The following is a 19,504-nucleotide window of genomic DNA, read 5'->3' as shown; positions in this document are numbered from 1 at the left end:
ACTCCAGCCTGGGTGACAAGAGCGAAACTCCGTCTCAAAAAAAAAAAAATCTATATATATATATAGATTTATATTTATATATAAATCTATATATATATAAAAATATATATATTTATATATATAAAATATATATATATAAATATATAAATAAATAAATATATATATATAAATCAGCTGGGCGTGGTGGTGGGTGCCTGTGATCCTACCTCCTCGGGAGGCTGAGGCAGGAGAATCGACTGAACCTGAAGGCAGAGGTTGCAGTGAGCCGAGATTGTGCCACTGCACTGCAGCCTGGGCAACAGAGCAAGATTCTGTCTCAAAACCAAAACCAGAACGTAGGACCCGAATGGCCATTTTCCTGCTAACGGGACAATATCCAGACTCAAATGTGGCTACAGAAGCCGTCTTCCTCCTAACTGTGGAAATCGGAGCTCTCCTATCAGAGCAGTAGCTTAGACCGTGATTTATTTTATGTCATTTTATAGAGATGGGTTTCTCTATGTTGGTTAGCCTGGTCTCGAACTCCCGACCCCTGGGGATCCGCCTCCCTCGGCCTCACAAAGTGCTGGGATCACAGGTGTCCCCTACCACACCTGGTCTAATTTTATTTTACTTTTTAATTTTATTAATTTTTTTTTTTTAATAAAATTTTTTTTAAGGGGATTTCCGGCAAACACCGGACAGGCTGCTAGACACCTTGTCAAAGAGCCGTGACACGTTTTATTTTATTGTGAGACAGAATCTCATTGTGTCACCCAGGCTGGAGTGCCATGGCGCCATCTCGGCCCACCGCAGCCTCCGCCTCCCGGGTTCAAGGGATTCTCCTGCCTCAGCCTCCCGAGTACCTGGGATGACAGGCACGCGCCACCATGCCCAGCTAATTTTTTGTATTTTTAGTAGAGACGGGGTTTCACCATGTTGACCAGGATGGTCTCGATCTCTCGACCTCGTGATCCACCCGCCTAGGCCTTCCGAAGTGCTGGGATGACAGGCGTGAGCCACCGCGCCCGGCTAATTTTCCTACTTTCAGTAGAGACGGGGTTTCACCACGTTGGCCAGGCTGGTCTCGAACTGTTGACTTCGTGATCCGCCCGCCTCGGCCGCCCAAGGCCAGACCCTCCCGTTCAACGGTGTGAGACGGCAGAGCCCTGGCGATGGGTGTTACGAAGAGGATTTCCGGTTCCACTAGGTGGCGCTGTCGGCTTAGAAATCCCACGCGCTGGTCAGAGCGCGAGCGCGTTTCGGTGAAATGACCCGGATGCTCATAGCGCGAAACGCTGGACGGGCAGCGCAGCACTTTGGGAGGCCGAGGTGGGCAGGTCACAGGAGATCACGGGTTCGAGGCCAACTTGGCCAACATGGTACAAACCTCGTTTCTACTAAAAATACAAAAAAAAAAAAAGGGAGGCCGAAGTGGGTGGATCACCTGAGGTCAGGAGTTCAAGACCAGCCAGGCCATCATGGTGAAACCCCATCTTTTTAAAAAAAAAAAAAAGAAAAGAAAAGAAAAGAAAAAAAAATAAGTAGCCTGGTGTGGTGGCGGGCGCCTGTATTCCCAGGTCCTTGGGAGGCTGAGGCAGGAGGATCACTCGAACCCAAGGTTGTGCCACTGTACCCCAGCCTGGGCAGCACAGCGAGACGCCATCTCAAAACAGAACAAAACAGAAACCTGTTTTCCATGTTTATTTATTTATTTATTTTTTTGACACAGTCTCAGTCTATCACCAGGTGCCAGGCTGGAGTGCAATGGCGCGACCTCAGCTCACTGCAATCTCCGCCTCCCGGGTTCAAGTGATCCTCCTGCCTCAGCCTCCCGAGTAGCTGGGATGACAGGCGTTCGCCACCACGCCCGGCTAATTTTTGTATTTTTAGTAGAGACGGGGTTTCACCATGTTGGCCAGGCTGGTCTCGATCTCTTGACCTGGTGATCCGCCCGCCTCGGCTTCCCGAAGTGCTGGGATGACAGGCGTGAGCCACCGCGCCCGGCCTGTTTTCCTTACTTTGTAGACCTGGGAAGCTTCCTTAGAGAGATTTCCCGCACCAGGGCCCGATACCCCAACAGATGGAGGCAGAGTCCCTGTGGGGGCCGGGCTGGGAGGTGCAGGACCTGGGTGCCCCCCACCAGGCAGTGCATGATGTGGCCACACCCAGGATTGAGGCCCCCGTGCCTGGTAGACCCCACGTCTGGGAAACCCCACAGCTGGGAGACCCCACAGAATCACCTATGGGGACCTTTTCACTGTCTTAGGCTGGAGAGTTTAACGTATGATCTCAGGGTGGGGGCTCCCTGGAAGGAAGACACATGCTACAGTCACCCCAGGAAAGAGGCTTTGCAAACTCCTTGTTGGGGTGGGGGGTGCCCCGGGTGGCTCTGGACCTCTGTCTGTCCCCACCCGCCTCGGTTCCACATGCATGGGAAATCAATAAAACCCTTCTGCTAGACTGTTGGGTTCGGCAGTCGGGACCCTGCAAATTAAACTGTGGGAATGAAAAAAAAATTCCTCTTCAAAGTTTTGTTTCTTAATAAATATTCATAACGCTTAGAAATAACAGTTTTAAACACATCCTTCAAAAGCCTTCTTGCCTTTTTGCTAAAAGCCCTATCCTCTGCAGCTGTGAGACCTGCCGTGCTCACAGGCACGGAGAACATTCCGTGTCCCTGGACTGTCACCGACACACCTGCGCTGGACGTGCTCACAGGCGTGTCCCCGTTCTCCGTGGCTGTCACCTGTTTAGAAACGTTTTCAGGTGTCGGCCGGTCAGGTGTGAGTTTAGATGCTGAGGTCTGGCTCCGGCCCACGGAGCTCAGACACGGCAGGAAGGACGACCCCACACGCGTCACGGATCCATGTGCGTGTTTTCCTTGGTTCATTGCGCTCTCGGGGCTCGATGGCCAGCGAGGGTCCCCTTTCTGCACGAAGTTAGCTAATTTTTGCCTTTTTAGTAAAGATGGTATTTCAACATGTTGGCCAGGCTGGTCTCGAACTCCTGACCTCATGATCTGCCCGCCTTGGCCCCCCAAAGTGCTGGGATGACGGACATGAGTCACTGTGCCTGCCCACAGCAGAAATTTAACCACGTAAAACCTCTTTTCCTCTTCGTCTTCCTCAGGTTATTTCCCAGGGTTCATCTCTGATGGGTGGGCAGGCAAGCGCTTCCGGCAGCTTCTCAGGCCTGCGCTGCACAAATGCGAACGAGGACTGGATGTCGGCGCTGTGTCCCCGGCTCTGGGATGTGCCCCTCCACCACCTCTCCATCCCAGGTGAGGGCAGCAGGGGCGGGGGCCGTTGCCCCGTGTTCCCCAGTGGAAGTGCCGGCTGTGGGAGCCATCCTGGGTGTAGGGAAATCCCACGAAGCACGCTGATGCGGACACACATATATGCACAGTGCACACGTGTGCGTATACATACACACATAGGCATGGGTGTGCACACACATATACACATGCACTCATACACACAGGTATGCACACACATGCACACGTGCACATAGGTACATGCACACATGTATGCACATGCACTCAAACACAGGTACACACATGCACACGTGCACATAGGTACATGCATAGTGTATACACATGCACACTCACACAGGCATGCACACAGGTACACACATGCACATAGGTACATGCATACGTGTATAGACATGCGCACTCACACAGGTATGCACACACATGCACACGTGCACATAGGTACATGCACACGTCTATACACATGTGCACTCACATAGGTATGCACACACATGCACATAGGTACATGCACACACGTATGCACATGCACTCACACACAAGTACAGACATGCACATAGGTACATGCATACGTGTATACACATGCACTCACACACATACACACGTGCACATACGTACATGCACACACTTATACACATGCACTCACAGGTACACACATGCACACGTACACATCGTACATGCATACATGTATACACGTGCACTCATAGGTATGCACACATGCACAAAGGTACATACACACGACTGCACATGCACTCACACACAGGTACACATGCACACGTGCACATGGTACATGCATACATGTATACACGTGCACTCACAGGCATGCACACACATGCACACATGCACATAGGTACATACACACATATACACATGCGCTCACACACAGGTATGCACACGTGCACATAGGTACACATGCACACACAGGCGCATGTGCATAGAAGAATGTACACATGAGCAGAAACGTGTACACATGTATATACACGTACATATAGGTGTGCACATATGCCCATAGGCATGAGTATCCTCACACATGCACACAAGCACACCTACATTTGCACACATGTATTCATGTACAGATGCACACACATAAGTATGCACACACATGCACACGTGCACGTAGGTACACACATGGACATACATATACAGACATGCACATAGGCATGCCCGCATGTGCTTTGCCCGCAGGGAGCCACGACACCATGACGTACTGCCTCAACAAGAAGTCACCCATTTCCCAGGAAGAGTCCCGGCTGCTGCAGCTGCTCAACAAAGCGTTCCCCTGCATCACGCGCCCCGTGGTGCTGAAATGGTCCGTCACCCAGGTAGGCGCCGTGCCCCGTGATGCTGACAAGCTCCCTGTCCCAGGTACTGTGTCAGATACTCTGATATGGTCATTACCCAGTCAGGGTCTGGGCCCCGTGATGCTGAAATCGTCCGTCACTCAGGTCAGGTCTCAGTGGGTCCCCGAGAGCTCAGGAGGCAGAGGGTGGCTGCCCATTTGCAGGGACACAGGATTAAACACAGAACCTCTGCCCACCCAGAGCCCCCTCTCAAAAGCAGAAGAGAAGGTCACCGTGTTGCTACGTTGTATTATGTTAAGTTGTTTTTGAGACGGAGTCTCGCTCTGTGGCCCAGGCTGGAGTGCAGTGGTGAGATCTCGGCTCGCTGCAACCTCCGTCTCCTGGGTTCAAGCAATTCTCCTGCCTCAGCCTCCTGAGTAGCTGGGATTACAGGCACGCGCCACCATGCCCAGCTAATTTTTTGTATTTTTAGTCGAGACCGGGTTTCAGCATGTTGACCAGGATGGTCTCGATCTCTTGACCTCGTGATCCACCCGCCTCGGCCTCCCAAAGTGCTGGGATGACAGGCTTGAGAAACCGTGCCCGGCCTGATTTTTGCATTTTTTACTGGGAGGGAGTGTCACCGTCTTGCCCAGGCTGGTCTTGAACTGCTGACCTCATGATCCACCAACCTCAGCTTCCCAAAATTCTGGGATTACAGACATGAGCCACTGCGCCTGGCCTCTTTTCCTTCTTTCATTTTTATTTGTTTATTTATTTTTGTTTTGAGATGGAGTCTCGCTCCGTTCCCCAGGCGGGAACGCAATGGCGCGATCTCAGCTCATGGCAACCTCCGCCTCCCGGGTTCAAGCGATTCTGCTGCCTCAGCCTCCTGAGTAGCTGGGATTACGGGCACGCGCCATCATGCCTGGTTTCTTTAATTTAAATTTTTTTTTTTTTTCTCAGATAGAGTTTGGGTATGTTGCCCAGGCTGGTCTCGAACTCCTGACCTCAGGTGATCCTCCAATCTCGGCCTCCCAAAGTGCTGGGATGACAGGCGTCAGCCATAGCACCCGGCCTGTTTTCGGTTTTTAAATTCCTATTTTGTGTAGAGGACATAACACCACAGTCTTTCAACTTTTTTGTTTCTTGTGGAGACGGAGTCTCACTCTGTCACCAGGCTGGAGTGCCATGGCGCCATCTCGGCTCACTGCAGCCTCCGCCTCCCGGGTTCAAGCGATCCTCCTGCCTCAGCCTCCTGAGTATCTGGAATTACAGGCATCCACCGCCACACTGGGTTATTTTTTGTATTTTTGTAGAGACGGGGTCACTTCATGTTGGCCAGGATGGTCTTGAACTCCTGACCTCGTGATCCGCCCACTTCGGCCTCCCAAAGTGCTGGGATGACAGGCCTGGCCCACCGCACCCAACCCCCCAGCACTTCAGGAGGCCGAGGCGGGCGGATCACCTGAGGTCGGGAGTTCGAGACCAGCCTGGCCAGCATGGTGAAACCCCATCACTAAGAATAAGAAAATTTAGCCCGGCACGGTGACGGGCGTCTGTATTCCCAGGTTCTCGGGAGGTTGAGGCAGGAGAATCTCTTGAACCCGGGAAGTGGAGGTTTCAGCGAGCCGAGATGGTGCCGTGGCACTCCAGCCTGGGCGACAGAGCAAGACGCTGTCTCAAGAAAGCATAAAGAAATGATTTTGCGTTTCTTCGTGCTTCTGTGTGGGGGGATACGGCCAGTTCCTTTTCCTGCATTTGTGTCTCTCTCCTGAGGTTTTCCTCGTAAAGTTTCCCACCTCCCCTACCCCCAGCGCCAACCCCACCCCCTGCACCCCCGTTCCCGCACCTTGGGAGTCCGAGGCAGATGGATCACAAGGTCAGGAGTTCAAGACCATCCCGGCCAACATGGTGAAACCCCGCCTCTACTAAAAATAAAAAATAAAAAAAAATCATGATAATTATTAGGCCGGGCGCAGTGGCTCACGCCTGTCATCCCAGCACTGTGGGAGGCCGAGGTGGGTGGACCACCTGAGGTCAGGAGTTCGAGACCAGCCTGGCCAACACAGTGAAACCCCGTCTCTATTAAAAATACAAAAATTAGCCAGGCTTGGTGGCGGGTGCCTTTAATCCCAGCTACTCGGGAGGCTGAGGCCGGAGGATCGCTCGAACCCGGAGGATGGAGGTCACGGTGAGCCGAGATCACGCCGCTGCACTCCAGCCTGGATGAGAGAGTGAAGCTGTGTCTGAAGAAAGTAAAAAAAAAAAGCAGGCCGTGGAGTATGAGCCCCGAATCCACGGCGAGCCGCAGGGACACGTGTCGGCCCCTCTGCCCACAGGTGCTGGACGTCACGCAGCAGCTGGACGCGGGCGTGCGGTACTTAGATCTGCGCATCGCGCACATGCTGCGCGGCTCTGAGAAGAACCTGCATTTTGTTCACATGGTCTACACCACGGCGCTGGTGGAGGTACGGCCGGGCCCGGGGGGCTCACGGGGAGCGCTCAGGAGGCGGCCGGCCTCCCGCGGGGAACGACGCGGCCGTAGGGACGGGAGGTTCGACGGTGTCAGAGGCCGGGGGACGCTGACGTGTGCTGATCTGTTAAGAGCCCTTTTATTTTTTTTGCTTTTGGAGATGGCGTCTCGCTGTGTCACCAGGCTGGAGTGCGGTGGTGTGATCTCAGCTCACTGTAACCACCTCCCGGGTTCAAGCGACTCTCCTGCCTCAGCCTCCCGAGCAGCTGGGATGACAGGCACCTGCCACCACCCCCGGCTAATTTTTGTATTTTTAGTAGAGACGGGGTTTCGCTATGTTGCCCAGGCTGGTCTCGAACTCCTGACCTCAGGTGATCCACCCACCTCGGCCTCCCGAAGTGCTGGGATAACAGGCGGGAGTCACCTCACCCGGCTTTTCCTGTTTTTCTGACACTCTGAGTGCACCTGGTCTGGTCTGAAGCATAGTTCAGTCTGGTTAGTATGCAGATGGAACATCATCTGGGAACACCCGGGTGGTTTCTATTCTATTCTATTCCATTTTATTTTATTTTATTATATAATTTTTTATTTTATTTTATTTTATTTTTACTTTATTTTATTTTTATATTTTATTTTATTTTTTTATGATTTTATTTTATATTTTATTTTAATTTAATTTTACTTTATTTTATTTTATTATTTTATTATATTATGTTATATTTCATTTCATTTCATTTTATATTGAGACAGAGTCTCACGCTGTCCCCCAGGCTGGAGTGCGGTGGTGTGATCTCGGCTCACTGTAACGTCCGCCTCCCGGGCTCAAGTGATTCTCCTGCCTCAGCCTCCCAAGTTGCTGGGATTACAGGTGCCTGCCACGGAACCTAGCTAATTTTCGTATTTTTGGTAGAGATGGGGTTTCACCATGTTGATCAGGTGGGTCTCGAACTCCTGACCTCAGGTGATCCACCCACCTCAGCCTCCCAAAGTGCTGGGGTTGGAGGTGTGAGCCACCGTGCCCAGCGTACGGAGAGTTTTTGACCGATGTGAATTTCTTCATTTCTTTTTTTCTTTTCTATTTTTTTATTTTTAAATACGGGGTTTCACCATGACAGCCAGGCTGATCTTGAACTCCTGACCTCAGGTGATCCACCCACCTCAGCCTCTCAAAGTGCTGGGATGACAGGCATGAGCCACCTCACCCAGCTTTTTCTTTCTATTTTTTTTGAGACGGAGTCTTGCTCTGCCGCCCAGGCTGGAGTGCGTGGAACTGTCTCTGCTCACTTCAGCCTCCACTTCCCGGGTTCAAGCAATTCTTCTGCCTCAGCCTTCAGAGTAGCTGGGATTACAGGTGCCCAGCATCACGCCGGGGTAATTTTTGTATTTTGTATTTTTTTTTTTTTTTGAGACGGAGTTTCACTCTTGTTACCCAGGCTGGAGTGCAATGGCGCGATCTCGGCTCACCGCAACCTCCGCCTCCTGGGTTCAGGCAATTCTCCTGCCTCAGCCTCCTGAGTGGCTGGCATTACAGGTGCGCGCCACCATGCCCAGCTAATTTTTGTATTTTTAGTAGAGACGGGGTTTCACCATGTTGACCAGGATGGTCTCGATCTCTCGACCTCGTGATCCACTGGCCTCGGCCTCCCAAAGTGCTGGGATGACAGGCTTGAGCCACCGCGCCCGGCAATTTTTGTATTTTTAATAGAGATGGGGTTTCACCATATTGGCCAGGCGGGTCTCGAACTCCTGACCTCAAGCGATCTGCCTGCTTGAGGTAGATCGGCCTCCCGATGTGCTGGGGTGATCAGGCGTGAGCCCCCGTGCCCGGCCCTCTTGGTCTTTTGGAGAACAGAGTCACTTATCTTCCTGACCCCCATCCAGGCTTTTTTCCATGTGTCCTGTTCCCGGCTGCCAGAGGGGCTTCTAAAATCTGAACGTGAGGAGTCAGCGTCCTAAGGCCTGCCTGTGGCTCGCTGTGACGCCACAGCAGGCACCCGGAGGCCGCGGGGTGCAAAGGCGTCGTCCCCACCGCACCCCCCTCGCTTACCCTGCACCTGCTGTATCTGACCCATTCCCTGGAGTTCCCAGACGTCACACGTCTGCGTGGGAAGTGGGTTCTGGTTGAGGTGTGCACAGACACATGGACACGTGTGCAGAAACACAGACACGCCTGCACACACACACACGTGCATATAGACAGGTGTGTGCGCAGAGGCACAGGCATGAAGACTGGCACACACGTGCACACAGAATCGGGCAGAGAGACCAGGAGCTCAGGCTCACGCCTGTCACGCCAGCATTTTGGGAGGCCGAGGCGGGTGGATCCCCTGAGGTCAGGAGTTCGAGACCAGCCTGGCCAAGATGGCAAAACCAGTCTCCACTAAAAATACAAAAATTAGTCGGGCGTGATGGCGGGCGCCGGTAGTCCCAGCTCCTTGGGAGGCTGGGGCAGGAGAATCGTTTGAACCTGCCGAGATCACGCCACTGCGCTCCAGCCTGGGTGACAGAGCCAGACTCCATCTCAAAAAAAAATGTGCAGGCCGGGCGCGGTGGCTCACGCCTGTCATCCCAGCACTTTGGGAGGCCAAGGCGGGTGGATCACGAGGTCAAGAGATCGAGACCATCCTGGTCCACATGGTGAAACCCCGTCTCTACTAAAAATACAAAAAATTAGCTGGGCACGGTGGCGCGTGCCTGTCATCCCAGCTACTCAGGAGGCTGAGGCAGGAGAATTGCCTGAACCCAGGAGGCGGAGGTTGCAGTGAGCAGAGATCGCGCCATTGCACTCCAGCCTGGGTAACGAGAGCGAAACTCCGTCTCAAAAAAAAAAAAATGTGCAAAGACACCCACACAGACACACGTATCCATGCACACACACATACATGCACACGTGTACACACATGCACACGCTGGCTTTTTCTGAGACAGGGCCTTGCTCTTTTGCCCAGGCTGGTGTCATGGTAGCTCCCTGCAGCCTCTGCTTCCTGGGCTGAAGCCAGCCTCCTGCCTCCGCCTCCTGAGGAGCTGGGGCTGCAGGCACACACCACCACACTGCGTTCATTTTCAAGGTTTTTGTAGAGATGGGCTCTTGCCGTGTTGGCCAGGCTGGTCTTGAACTCCTGACCTCAGGGGATCCGCCTGCCTCGGCCTCCCAAAGCGATGGGGTGACGGGAGTGACCCATGGAGCCCGGCCTACCCCGAGCTGTGGGACTCACGCAGGACTCCGCCCCGCACCCTCCGTCCCCCCAGGACACGCTCACGGAGATCTCAGAGTGGCTGGAGCGGCACCCTCGTGAGGTCGTCATCCTGGCCTGCAGGAATTTTGAGGGGCTGACCGAGGACCTTCACGAGTACCTGATCTCCTGCATCAAGACCATCTTTGGGGACATGCTGTGTCCCCGCGGGGTGAGTGACGAGGGACGGGGGACGGCCACAGGTCTCGCCCAGGGCTGGGGGATCCTCCCCCTCCCCCTGCATTTGCTCACCTGGAACCCCCAGGCGTGGCTGCTGCTGTGACCCCTGCAGCACGTGGAGTTTGGAACAGCAGCATCTCCCGGCTCTCCTGCAGGCCGACCGGAAGCTGGGGGGTGGCTCCTGGTGACAACCGCGTCCCGTGATGGGTTTAGAAATCTGCGTAGCAGAGCCGGACGCGGGGGCTCACACCTGCCATCCCAGCACTCTGGGAGGCCGATGGGGTGGGCGGATCGCAAGGTCAGGAGTTCGAGACCAGCCTGGTCAACACCGTGAAACCCTGTCTCTTAAAAATACAAAAATCGGCCAGATGTGGTGGTGGATGCCTGTCATCCCAGGTACTTGGGAGGCTGAGGCAGAAGGATCGCTTGAACCCGGGAGGTGGAGGCTGCGGCGAGCGGAGATCGCACCACTGCACTCCAGCCTGGGCGACACAGCGAGACTCTGTCTTAAAAAGGATCCGTCAGCAGCATCTTCCTGGCTCCGGGAGCTCCCCATCACGGTCTGTGTTTTTTTTACCGCGGCGACACGCACCTGGGAGCCCACAAACCAGCCTCAGAAGGGCCGAGACATGAGCCCAGCAGCCCCCGCTCTGCAGGCTGCAGGCCACGGTCAAGGCTTCCTGAAGGTACCCAGAGAGGGTGCCCCGGACTCTCCACAGGTCTGTTCCCCCAACCCCCTTGTAAAAAGTTTCCTAGATTTTTCAAATTTTTATTTGTTGATTTAATTTTATACGTATTTTTTGAGATGGCGTTTATGTCTGTCGCCCGGGCTGGAGTGCAGTGGTGCGATCTCAGCTCACCGTGACCTCCGCCTCCCGGGTTCAAGCGATCCTCCGGCCTCAGCCTCCTGAGTAGCTGGGACGACAGGCACCCACCACTATGCTGGGCTTTTTTTTTTTTTTGCATTTTCAGGAGAGACGCCGTTTCACCGCATAGGTCAGGCTGGTCCGGAGCTCCTGACCTCAAATGATGCACCTGCCGTGGCCTCCCAAAGTGCTGGGATTACGGCTGTGAGCCGCTGCACCTGACCACAGCTTCTTTTATACATTTTAGGGGGACAGAAGACGTCGATTAATACATGTAGGAAGTGCATGGGTTCGGTCTGGAAGGGCAGGACACCTGCCTCAAAGTGCGCTGCTCCAGGTCACAGGGAGATTTGAACATGCTCTGATCGATTGGCAGTCGGTTGAAAGAGTTATTATCTATAGATAGGAATGTCTGGGGCTGAGTGCCGTGGCTTACATCTGTCATCCCAGCACTTTGGGAGGCCGAACGAGGGCAGATCAGAAGGTCAGGAGTTCGAGACCAGCCTGGCTAACACGGTGAAAACCCATCTCTACAAAAATACAAGAAATGAGCCGGGCGTGGTGGCGGGCGCCTCTGTTCCCAGCGACTTGCGAGGCGGAGGCAGGAGAATCGCTTGAACCCGGGAGGCGGAGGTTGCAGTGAGCCGAGATCTCACCAGTGGACTGCAGAGTAAAAGGCAAGAGTGAGACTCCTGCAAAAAAAAAAAAAAAAAAAAAGGATAAAGGAACATCGTGTTTTTTTGTTTTGTTTTTTGTTTTTTTCTGAGACAGAGTTTCAGTCTCGTCACCCTGGCTGGGGTGCAATGGCGTGATCCCAGCTCACCACAGCCTCCATCTCCTGGGTTCAAGCGACTCTCCTGCCTCTGCCTCCTGAGTAGCTGGGACTACGGACGCCCCCCACTATGCCCCGCTAACATTTTGTATTTTTAGTCGAGACGGGGATTCTCCATGATGGTCAGGCAGGTCTCGAACTCTCGACCTCCGGTGACCCGCCCGTCTCTGCCTCCCAAAGTGCTGGGGTGACAGGCGTGAGTCAGACCACGCCCAGCCTCACAGCACGGTTTTATCCAGGTAGCCGGCTTCAGAGAGGACAGATGGGAAAGGTTTCTTTTTTTTTTTGAGACGGAGTTTCGCTCCTGTTACCCAGGCTGGAGTGCAATGGCGCGATCTCGGCTCACCGCAACCTCCGCCTCCTGGGTTCAGGCAATTCTCCTGCCTCAGCCTCCCGAGTAGCTGGGATTACAGGCACGCACCACCATGCCCAGCTAATTTTTGTATTTTTAGTAGAGACGGGGTTTCACTATATTGACCAGGACGGTCTTGATCTCTTGACCTCGTGATCTACCCGCCTCAGCCTCTCAAAGTGCTGGGATGACAGGCGTGAGCCACTGCGCCTGGCCGGGAAACGTGTCTGATCGGGCTTCAGGTCTGTGTTGACGTGACGGCTGCTGTTCATGTAATGTGCTTGCTGGACGTCCAGACTGACGCTCGGCCCCGACCCCACTTCCCACCATGGAGGGCACCGGTGTTTCAGGCCATACAGTGCCCTGGTCAAGGAGACGCTCCATTCCGCTGGTTGGGGAGCCTTTGAATTTTAATTTTGGTTCACAGGTTCTGCAGATCATGCAAAAGGTAGATTAAAGAGACCAACACAGGCCATGTGCGGTGGCTCACGCCTGTCATCCCAGCACTTTGGGAGGCCGAGGCGGGCGGATCACAAGAGGTCCGGAGTTCGAGACCAGCCTGGCCAAGATGACAAAACGCCATCTCTACTAAAAACACAAAAATCAGCCGGGCGTGGTGTTGGGTGCCTGTAATCCCAGGTACTCGGGAGGCTGAGGCAGGAGAATCGATTGAACCCGGGAGGTGGAGGTTGTAGTGAGACGAGATCCCCAGATCACTCTTCCCGAGCATTTGAGCCAGGATCAGAGTCTCGCTCTGTCGCTGAGGCTGGAGTGCAGTGGTGCGACCTCGGCTCACCGCAGCCTCCGTCTCCCGGGTTCAAGCGATTCTCCTGCCTCAGCCTCCCGAGTAGCTGGCATGACAGGCGCCCACCACCATGCCTGGCTGATTTTTGTATTTTTAGTAGAGACGGGGTTTCACCATGTTGGTCAGGATGGTCTTGAACTCCTGACCTTGTGATCTGCCCTCCTTGGCCTCCCAAAGTGCTGGGATGACAGACGTCAGCCACTACGCCCGGCTAATTTTGTATTTTTTTTTTTTTAAGATGGGGTTTCATCCTGATGGCCAGGCTGGTCTTGAACTCCTGACCCCAGGTGATCCACCCACCTTGGCCTCCCAAAGTGCTGGGATTACAGGCCTGAGCCACCACGCCTGTCCTAGTTTTGTATTTAGTAGAGATGGGGTCTCACCATGTTGGCCAGGCTGGTCTCCAACCGCCGACCTCAGGTGAACCACCTGCCTTGGCCTCCCAAAGTACAGGGATTACGGGCGTGAGCCACTGCACCTGGCCTAATTTTGTGTTTTTTTAAAAATTTTTATTTTAAAAGACGGGGTCTCACCATGTTGGCCAGGCTGGTCTCGAACCCCCAACCTCAGGTGATCCAGCCGCCTCGGCCTCCCAAAGTACAGGGATTATGGGCCTGAGCCACTGCACCTGGCCTATTTTTGTATTTTTTAAAAAATTTTTATTTTAAAAGACGGGGTTTCACCATGTTGGCCAGGCTGGTCTCGAACCACCGACCTCAGGTGATCCAGCTGCCTCAGCCTCCCAAAGTACAGGGATTACGGGCATGAGCCACTGCACATGACTTAATTTTGTATTTTTTTTTAAATTTTTATTTTAAAAGACAGAGTTTCACCATAGTGGCCAGGCTGGTCTCGAACCCCTGACCTCAGGTGATCCACCCGCCTCGGCCTCCCAAAGTGCTGGATGAAAGGCGGGAGCCACAGCGCCCTGCTAGAATTTCATGCGTGGCTTATCACACACGTGTCGGGCCCTCCTCCCGCCACGGCGCCCCGACTTCCTGGCCCTCCTGTGTCCCGGGCGTCCCGACATCCCCGGTTTTCCTCTCTCCCGTGCACGTCTGAACCCTGGCTCTTTGCAGGAGGCCGCAACGCTGAGGCAGCTGTGGGCACGGGGCCAGCAGGCCATCGTGTCCTATGACCACGAGCGCTCCCTGGCCCGGCACCGGGAGCTCTGGCCGGGAATCCCCTACTGGTGGGGGAACAAGGTGAAGACGGACGCCCTCATCCGGTACCTGGAGACCATGAAGAGCTGCGGCCGCCCAGGTACGAGGCCACGTCCCGTGGGGGTGGCGTCCACGCAGCCACGCGTGACACCCTGCTTCAGGCTGGGTACACGGACTGGCCTTCGCCTCTACGTGAAAACAATTTAAAAGTAACCGAGGCCGGGCGCCGTGGCTCACGCCCGTCATCCTAGAACTTTGGTAGGCCGAGGTGGGCGGATGTCAAGGTCAGGAGTTCGAGACCAGCCTGGCCAACACGGTGAAAAAAAAAAAAAAATGAGCCAGGCGTGGTGGCGGGTGCCTGTCACCCCAGCTACTCAGAAGCCTGAGACACAAGAATCACTTGACTCTCATTGGCCAGGCTGGAATGCAAGGCCACAGTCTCAGCTCACTGCAGCCTCCGCCGCCCGGGTTCAGGCGCTTCAGTTCTCCTGCCTCAGCCTCCCGAGCAGCTGGGATGACAGGCACGGGCCACCACGCCCAGCTAATTTTCTGTGTTTTTACCAGAGACGGGGTTTCGCCGTGTTGGTCAGGCTGGTCTCGAACTCCTGACCTCAGGTGATCCGCCCGCCTCGGCCTCCCAAGGGGCTGGGATTACGGGGGTGAGCCACCGCGCCCGGCCTAGAAATAAGTCTTAAAAGGCACTGAGAGACCTTGGCCGTAACCTTCTGCTGACTTTGCTGTGTTCTGGGGTTGGAGTGAGCTCCGCTGGCCGGCACGGGCGCCCGGGAACCCACGTACCCCTGGGGGACCTCCATCAAGCACAGCCTGCAGCCCCCCTCACCCTGCCCCCAACGAGATTCTGGCTCAGCAGATCTAAGTGGACCCTCCAAACGTGCATTTCTAATGACGCAGGGACCCCATTTTCACAATCACTGGTCAGCGTCAGCCCTTTCTGTAAGCCTCGTAACAAATGGCCCAGAATTCCGGCCTAACACAACAGCGTTTTTCTCTGTCTCCCACATAGAGATTAGCATGTGGGCATCTTTGGGGCCGTTATTCTGTCTCCCACGTGGGGATCAGGACGTGGACATCATTGGGGCCGTTATTCTGTCTCCCACATGGGATCAGGACGTGGACATCTTTGGGGCCGTTATTCTGTCTCCCACATGGGATCAGGACGTGGACATCTTTGGGGCCATTATTCTGTCTCCCACGTAGAGATTAGCATGTGGGCATCTTTGGGGCCATTATTCCTGAGATCTGAACGTCTGACCGTGTGAACAGGAGGGGTAAACGGGCGGGCGGAGGCCGGTGGCCGTGTGACGTCTCTACCACCTGACTGTTCCAGGAGGGCTGTTTGTGGCCGGCATCAACCTCACTGAGAACCTGCCGTACGTCCTGGCGCACCCGTCTGAGTCCCTGGAGAAGATGACGACCCCCAACCTGCCGTGCCTGCGGGCGTGGGTCCGGGAGCAGTGCCCGGGGCCGGGGACCCGCTGCACCAACATTATCGCGGGAGACTTCGTCGGCGACGACAGCTTCGTCAGCGACGTCATCGCACTGAACCGGAAGCTGCTGTGATGCTGACGGGGACCCTTCTGAAGTCCGGGACGCCGCGGCTGCAGGTTCACCCCCGATGTCCCAAGTATTGTGCCTTATGTGTGGGTCAGATACTGGTGATCAGGGGACCCATCCTGCGCGTTCGCTTTCTTTTTGTTAAGAAATAGGAATGGGATCTTGCTGTGCTGGCCAGGCTGGTCTGAATGGGGTCTCGCTGTGCTGGCCAGGCTGGTCTGAATGGGGTCTCGCTGTGCTGGCCAGGCTGGTCTGAATGGGGTCTCGCTGTGCTGGCCAGGCTGGTCTGAATGGGGTCTCGCTGTGCTGGCCAGGCTGGTCCTGAATGAGGTCTTGACCTCGTAGCCTCAGGTAATCCTCGCCGCGCAGCCTCCCGAAGCGACGGGATGGCTTGTTCCTGTATTTTTCCGGCTGTGGTTGTCTGTACCCCTCACAGACCCCGGGAAAGACCTCCCGCCCACAAGTCAGTAATTCCTCGACACAGTAACAAGCCCGCTGGGCGCTCCCCCGTGCCAGCCAGCAGCCCCCTTGGCGAGCTCCCACACTGCAAGCCAGTATTTCTTTTTTTGACACAGAGTCTCGCTCTGTCGCCCGGGCTGGAGTGCCGTGGCGCGACCTCGGCTCGCCGCAACCCCCGCGTCCCGGGTTCAAGCGATTCTCCTGCCTCCGCCTCCCGAGTAGCTGCGACGACAGGTGCCCACCCCCACCCCCAGCAAGATTTTTTGTAATTTTGATAAGAGACGGGGTTTTGGCCGGGCGCGGTGGCTCAAGCCTGTCACCCCAGCACTTTGGGAGGCCGAGGCGGGTGGATCACGAGGTCGAGAGATCGAGACCATCCTGGTCAACATGGTGAAACCCCGTCTCTACTAAAAATACAAAAAATTAGCTGGGCACAGTGGGGCGTGCCTGTAATCCCAGCTACTCAGGAGGCTGAGGCCGGAGAATTGCCTGAGCCCAGGAGGCGGAGGTTGCGGTGAGCCGAGATCGCGCCATTGCACTCCAGCCTGGGCAACAAGAGCGAAACTCCGTCTCAAAAAAAAAAAAAAAAAGAGACGGGGTTTCACCGTGTTGCAGAGTCGGGTTTCCGATTCCTGGGCTCTGGGGATCCTGCTGTCTTATCTTCCAGAGTAGCTGGGACCGCAGGCGGGCACCACCACGCCCGTTTATTTTTCTGTACAGACATGGTGTCCAGGCTGGTCCCAAACTCTTCAGCTCAGCTCATCGTCAACCTCCCACGTAAGCTGGGACCTCAGCCGTCAGCCACCTCGCCCAGGTAACTGTTTTTTTTTTTTTTTTTTTTGTAGAAATGGGGTCTGGGTCTGTTGCTCAGGCTGGAGTGCCGTGACCGTCCCAGGCCCGTGAAACCTTCAACTCCCGGGCTCAAGCAGTCCCCCCGCCTCAGCTTCCCAAGTAGCTGGGACTGTAGGGTTCAACCACCATGCCCAGGTCATTATGATGATTATGACTGAGACGGAGTCTTGTCCTGTTGCCCAGGCTGGAGCCCACAGGTGCAATCTCGGCTCACTGCAACCCCCGCCTGCTCGGTTCAAGCGGTTTTTGTGCGTCAGCCTCCCAAGCGGCCGGGATTACAGGTGCGTGCCACCACGCCTGGAGTACTCTGTTTCTGGTAGAGATGGCGTGTTTTTTTTTTTTTTTTTTTTGAGACGGAATTTCGCTCTCGTTACCGAGGCTGGAGTGCAATGCGCGATCTCGGCTCACCGCAACCTCCGCCTCCTGGGTTCAGGCAACTCTCCTGCCTCAGCCTCCCGAGTAGCTGAGATTACAGGCATGCACCACCATGCCCAGCTAGTTGTTTTGTATTTTTAGTAGAGACGGGGTTTCACCATGTTGACCAGGATGGTCTCGATCTCTTGACCTCGTGATCCACCCGCCTCGGCCTCCCAAAGTGCTGGGATGACAGGTGTGGGCCACCGCACCCGGCTGAGATGGCGTTTCTTTTTAAAATTTATTGATTTACTTTTCAGACGGAGTCTTGCTCCGTCGCCCAGGCTGGAGTGCAATGGCGTCATCTCCACTGACAGCCTCCGCCTTCCGGGTTCAAGCAATTCTCCTGCCTCAGGAGTAGCTGTAATCACAGGTGCCCGCCACCACGCCCAGCTGATTTTTTTTTGTATTTTTAATAGACACGAGATTTCACTATGTTGGCCAGGCTGGTCTCGAACTCCTGACCTTGTGATCCACCTGCCTCGGCCTCCCAAAGTGCTGGGATTACAAGCGCGAGCCACCGTGCCCGGTGAGACGGGGTTTCACCACGTTGCCCCAGCTGGTGTCGAACTCCGGACCTCAAGTGATCTGCCCGCCTCGGCCTCCCAAAGTGCTGGGGTGACGGGTGTGAGATTCTGCACCCGGCCTATACCTCATTTTCTACCTGTCACGTGTGGGACCTGCTGGCTCAAGGCCTCAGGCAGTCACTGGGTGCCCGCCGCCATTTTTATGCCCGCTTCCCGAGGCAGTGTGGCGTTTCTTTCACGGTGTAACCACAGACATCAGAGTTTCTCAGGGTGGTCTTCACCGAGGTGATTTACTATGTTGGAATAAGTTTTCTTTGGGACCTCGTGATTCATTTTCCAAAAGAAATCCCGCTTTTATTTTTGCTACCTGGTCGCCACGGAGTAACGGTGTCCAAAATGTAGAAAGAGACACGCGTGGCCAGCCGTGGTGGCTCACGTGGGTCATCACGGCACTTTCGGTGGCTGAGGCGGGCGGATCACCTGAGGTCGGGAGTTCGATACCAGCCTGAGCAACACAGTGAAACCCCCGTCTCTACTAAAATATACAAAAAAATGAGCCGGGTGTGGTGGCGGGCGCCTGTGATCCCAGCTACTCGGGAGGCTGAGGCAGGAGAATCGCTCCAACCCGGGAGGCCCGGGTTGCAGGGAGTTGAGATCGCGCCATTGGACTCCAGCCTGGACAACAAGAGTAAAACTCGTTTTAAAAAATAAAAGCACACACAAAGAAAGACGCACGTACCCGTGGCCACCTCACCGCACGATCAGGCCCCGCAGAGATGAAGTTACAGGCGATTTCCGCGTCTTCCATCGCCTCTGAATCCGTGTCCTGAAACGCTGGGGTCTCTGTGGGCAGCTCTTCCACACAGTCACGGAATTCACACACGTCATTTAAATAAATGAACGCGATTAAAGTCAAACGTGTGTACGGATTTTATTGCCACGTATGCAGCCACGGAAGATCTGGTTTTCAGGACAGGATGCAGGAGGCATCTTTAGAAAACGTTCCTTCAGGCCGGGCACAGAGGCTCGTCCCTGTGATCCCAGTACTTTGGGAGGCTGAGGTGGGCGGATCACCTGAGGTCAGGAGTTCGAGGCCAGCCTGACCAACATAGTGAAACCCCATCTTTACTAAAAATACAAAAAAAATTAGCCAGGCCTGGTGGTGCACACCTGCCGTCCCAGCTACTCGGGAGGCTGAGGCAGGAGGATCGCTTGAACCCGGGAGGTGGAGGCTGCAGTGAGG

General features: G+C 54.8%; 1 protein-coding gene across 6 annotated transcripts in view; it reads left to right on the top strand.

Moving 5' to 3' along the window:
* Positions 1-19,504, top strand: part of PLCXD1 (phosphatidylinositol specific phospholipase C X domain containing 1) — a 30,727-nt gene that overhangs the window by 4,144 nt on the left and 7,079 nt on the right. For 2 of the 6 annotated variants that reach the window (XM_074392389.1, XM_074392391.1), the window contains exons 3-8: positions 3,112-3,262; positions 4,433-4,569; positions 6,870-6,998; positions 10,253-10,408; positions 14,351-14,534; positions 15,783-19,178. In XM_074392389.1, coding sequence (XP_074248490.1) covers positions 3,136-3,262; positions 4,433-4,569; positions 6,870-6,998; positions 10,253-10,408; positions 14,351-14,534; positions 15,783-16,015 — 966 coding nt within the window. In that variant the 5' untranslated portion in view covers positions 3,112-3,135 and the 3' untranslated portion in view covers positions 16,016-19,178. Of the gene's footprint in view, positions 1-3,111; positions 3,263-4,432; positions 4,570-6,869; positions 6,999-10,252; positions 10,409-14,350; positions 14,535-15,782; positions 19,179-19,504 lie in introns of those variants that run through there. The other 4 variants (XR_012515815.1, XM_074392390.1, XR_012515817.1 and 1 more) reach the window with 4 other exon arrangements.

The sequence above is a fragment of the Saimiri boliviensis genome, chromosome Y (assembly GCF_048565385.1).
Source record: "Saimiri boliviensis isolate mSaiBol1 chromosome Y, mSaiBol1.pri, whole genome shotgun sequence".
In the NCBI taxonomy this organism is placed as follows: domain Eukaryota; kingdom Metazoa; phylum Chordata; class Mammalia; order Primates; family Cebidae; genus Saimiri; species Saimiri boliviensis.
This window is presented reverse-complemented; position numbering and strand designations above follow the sequence as displayed.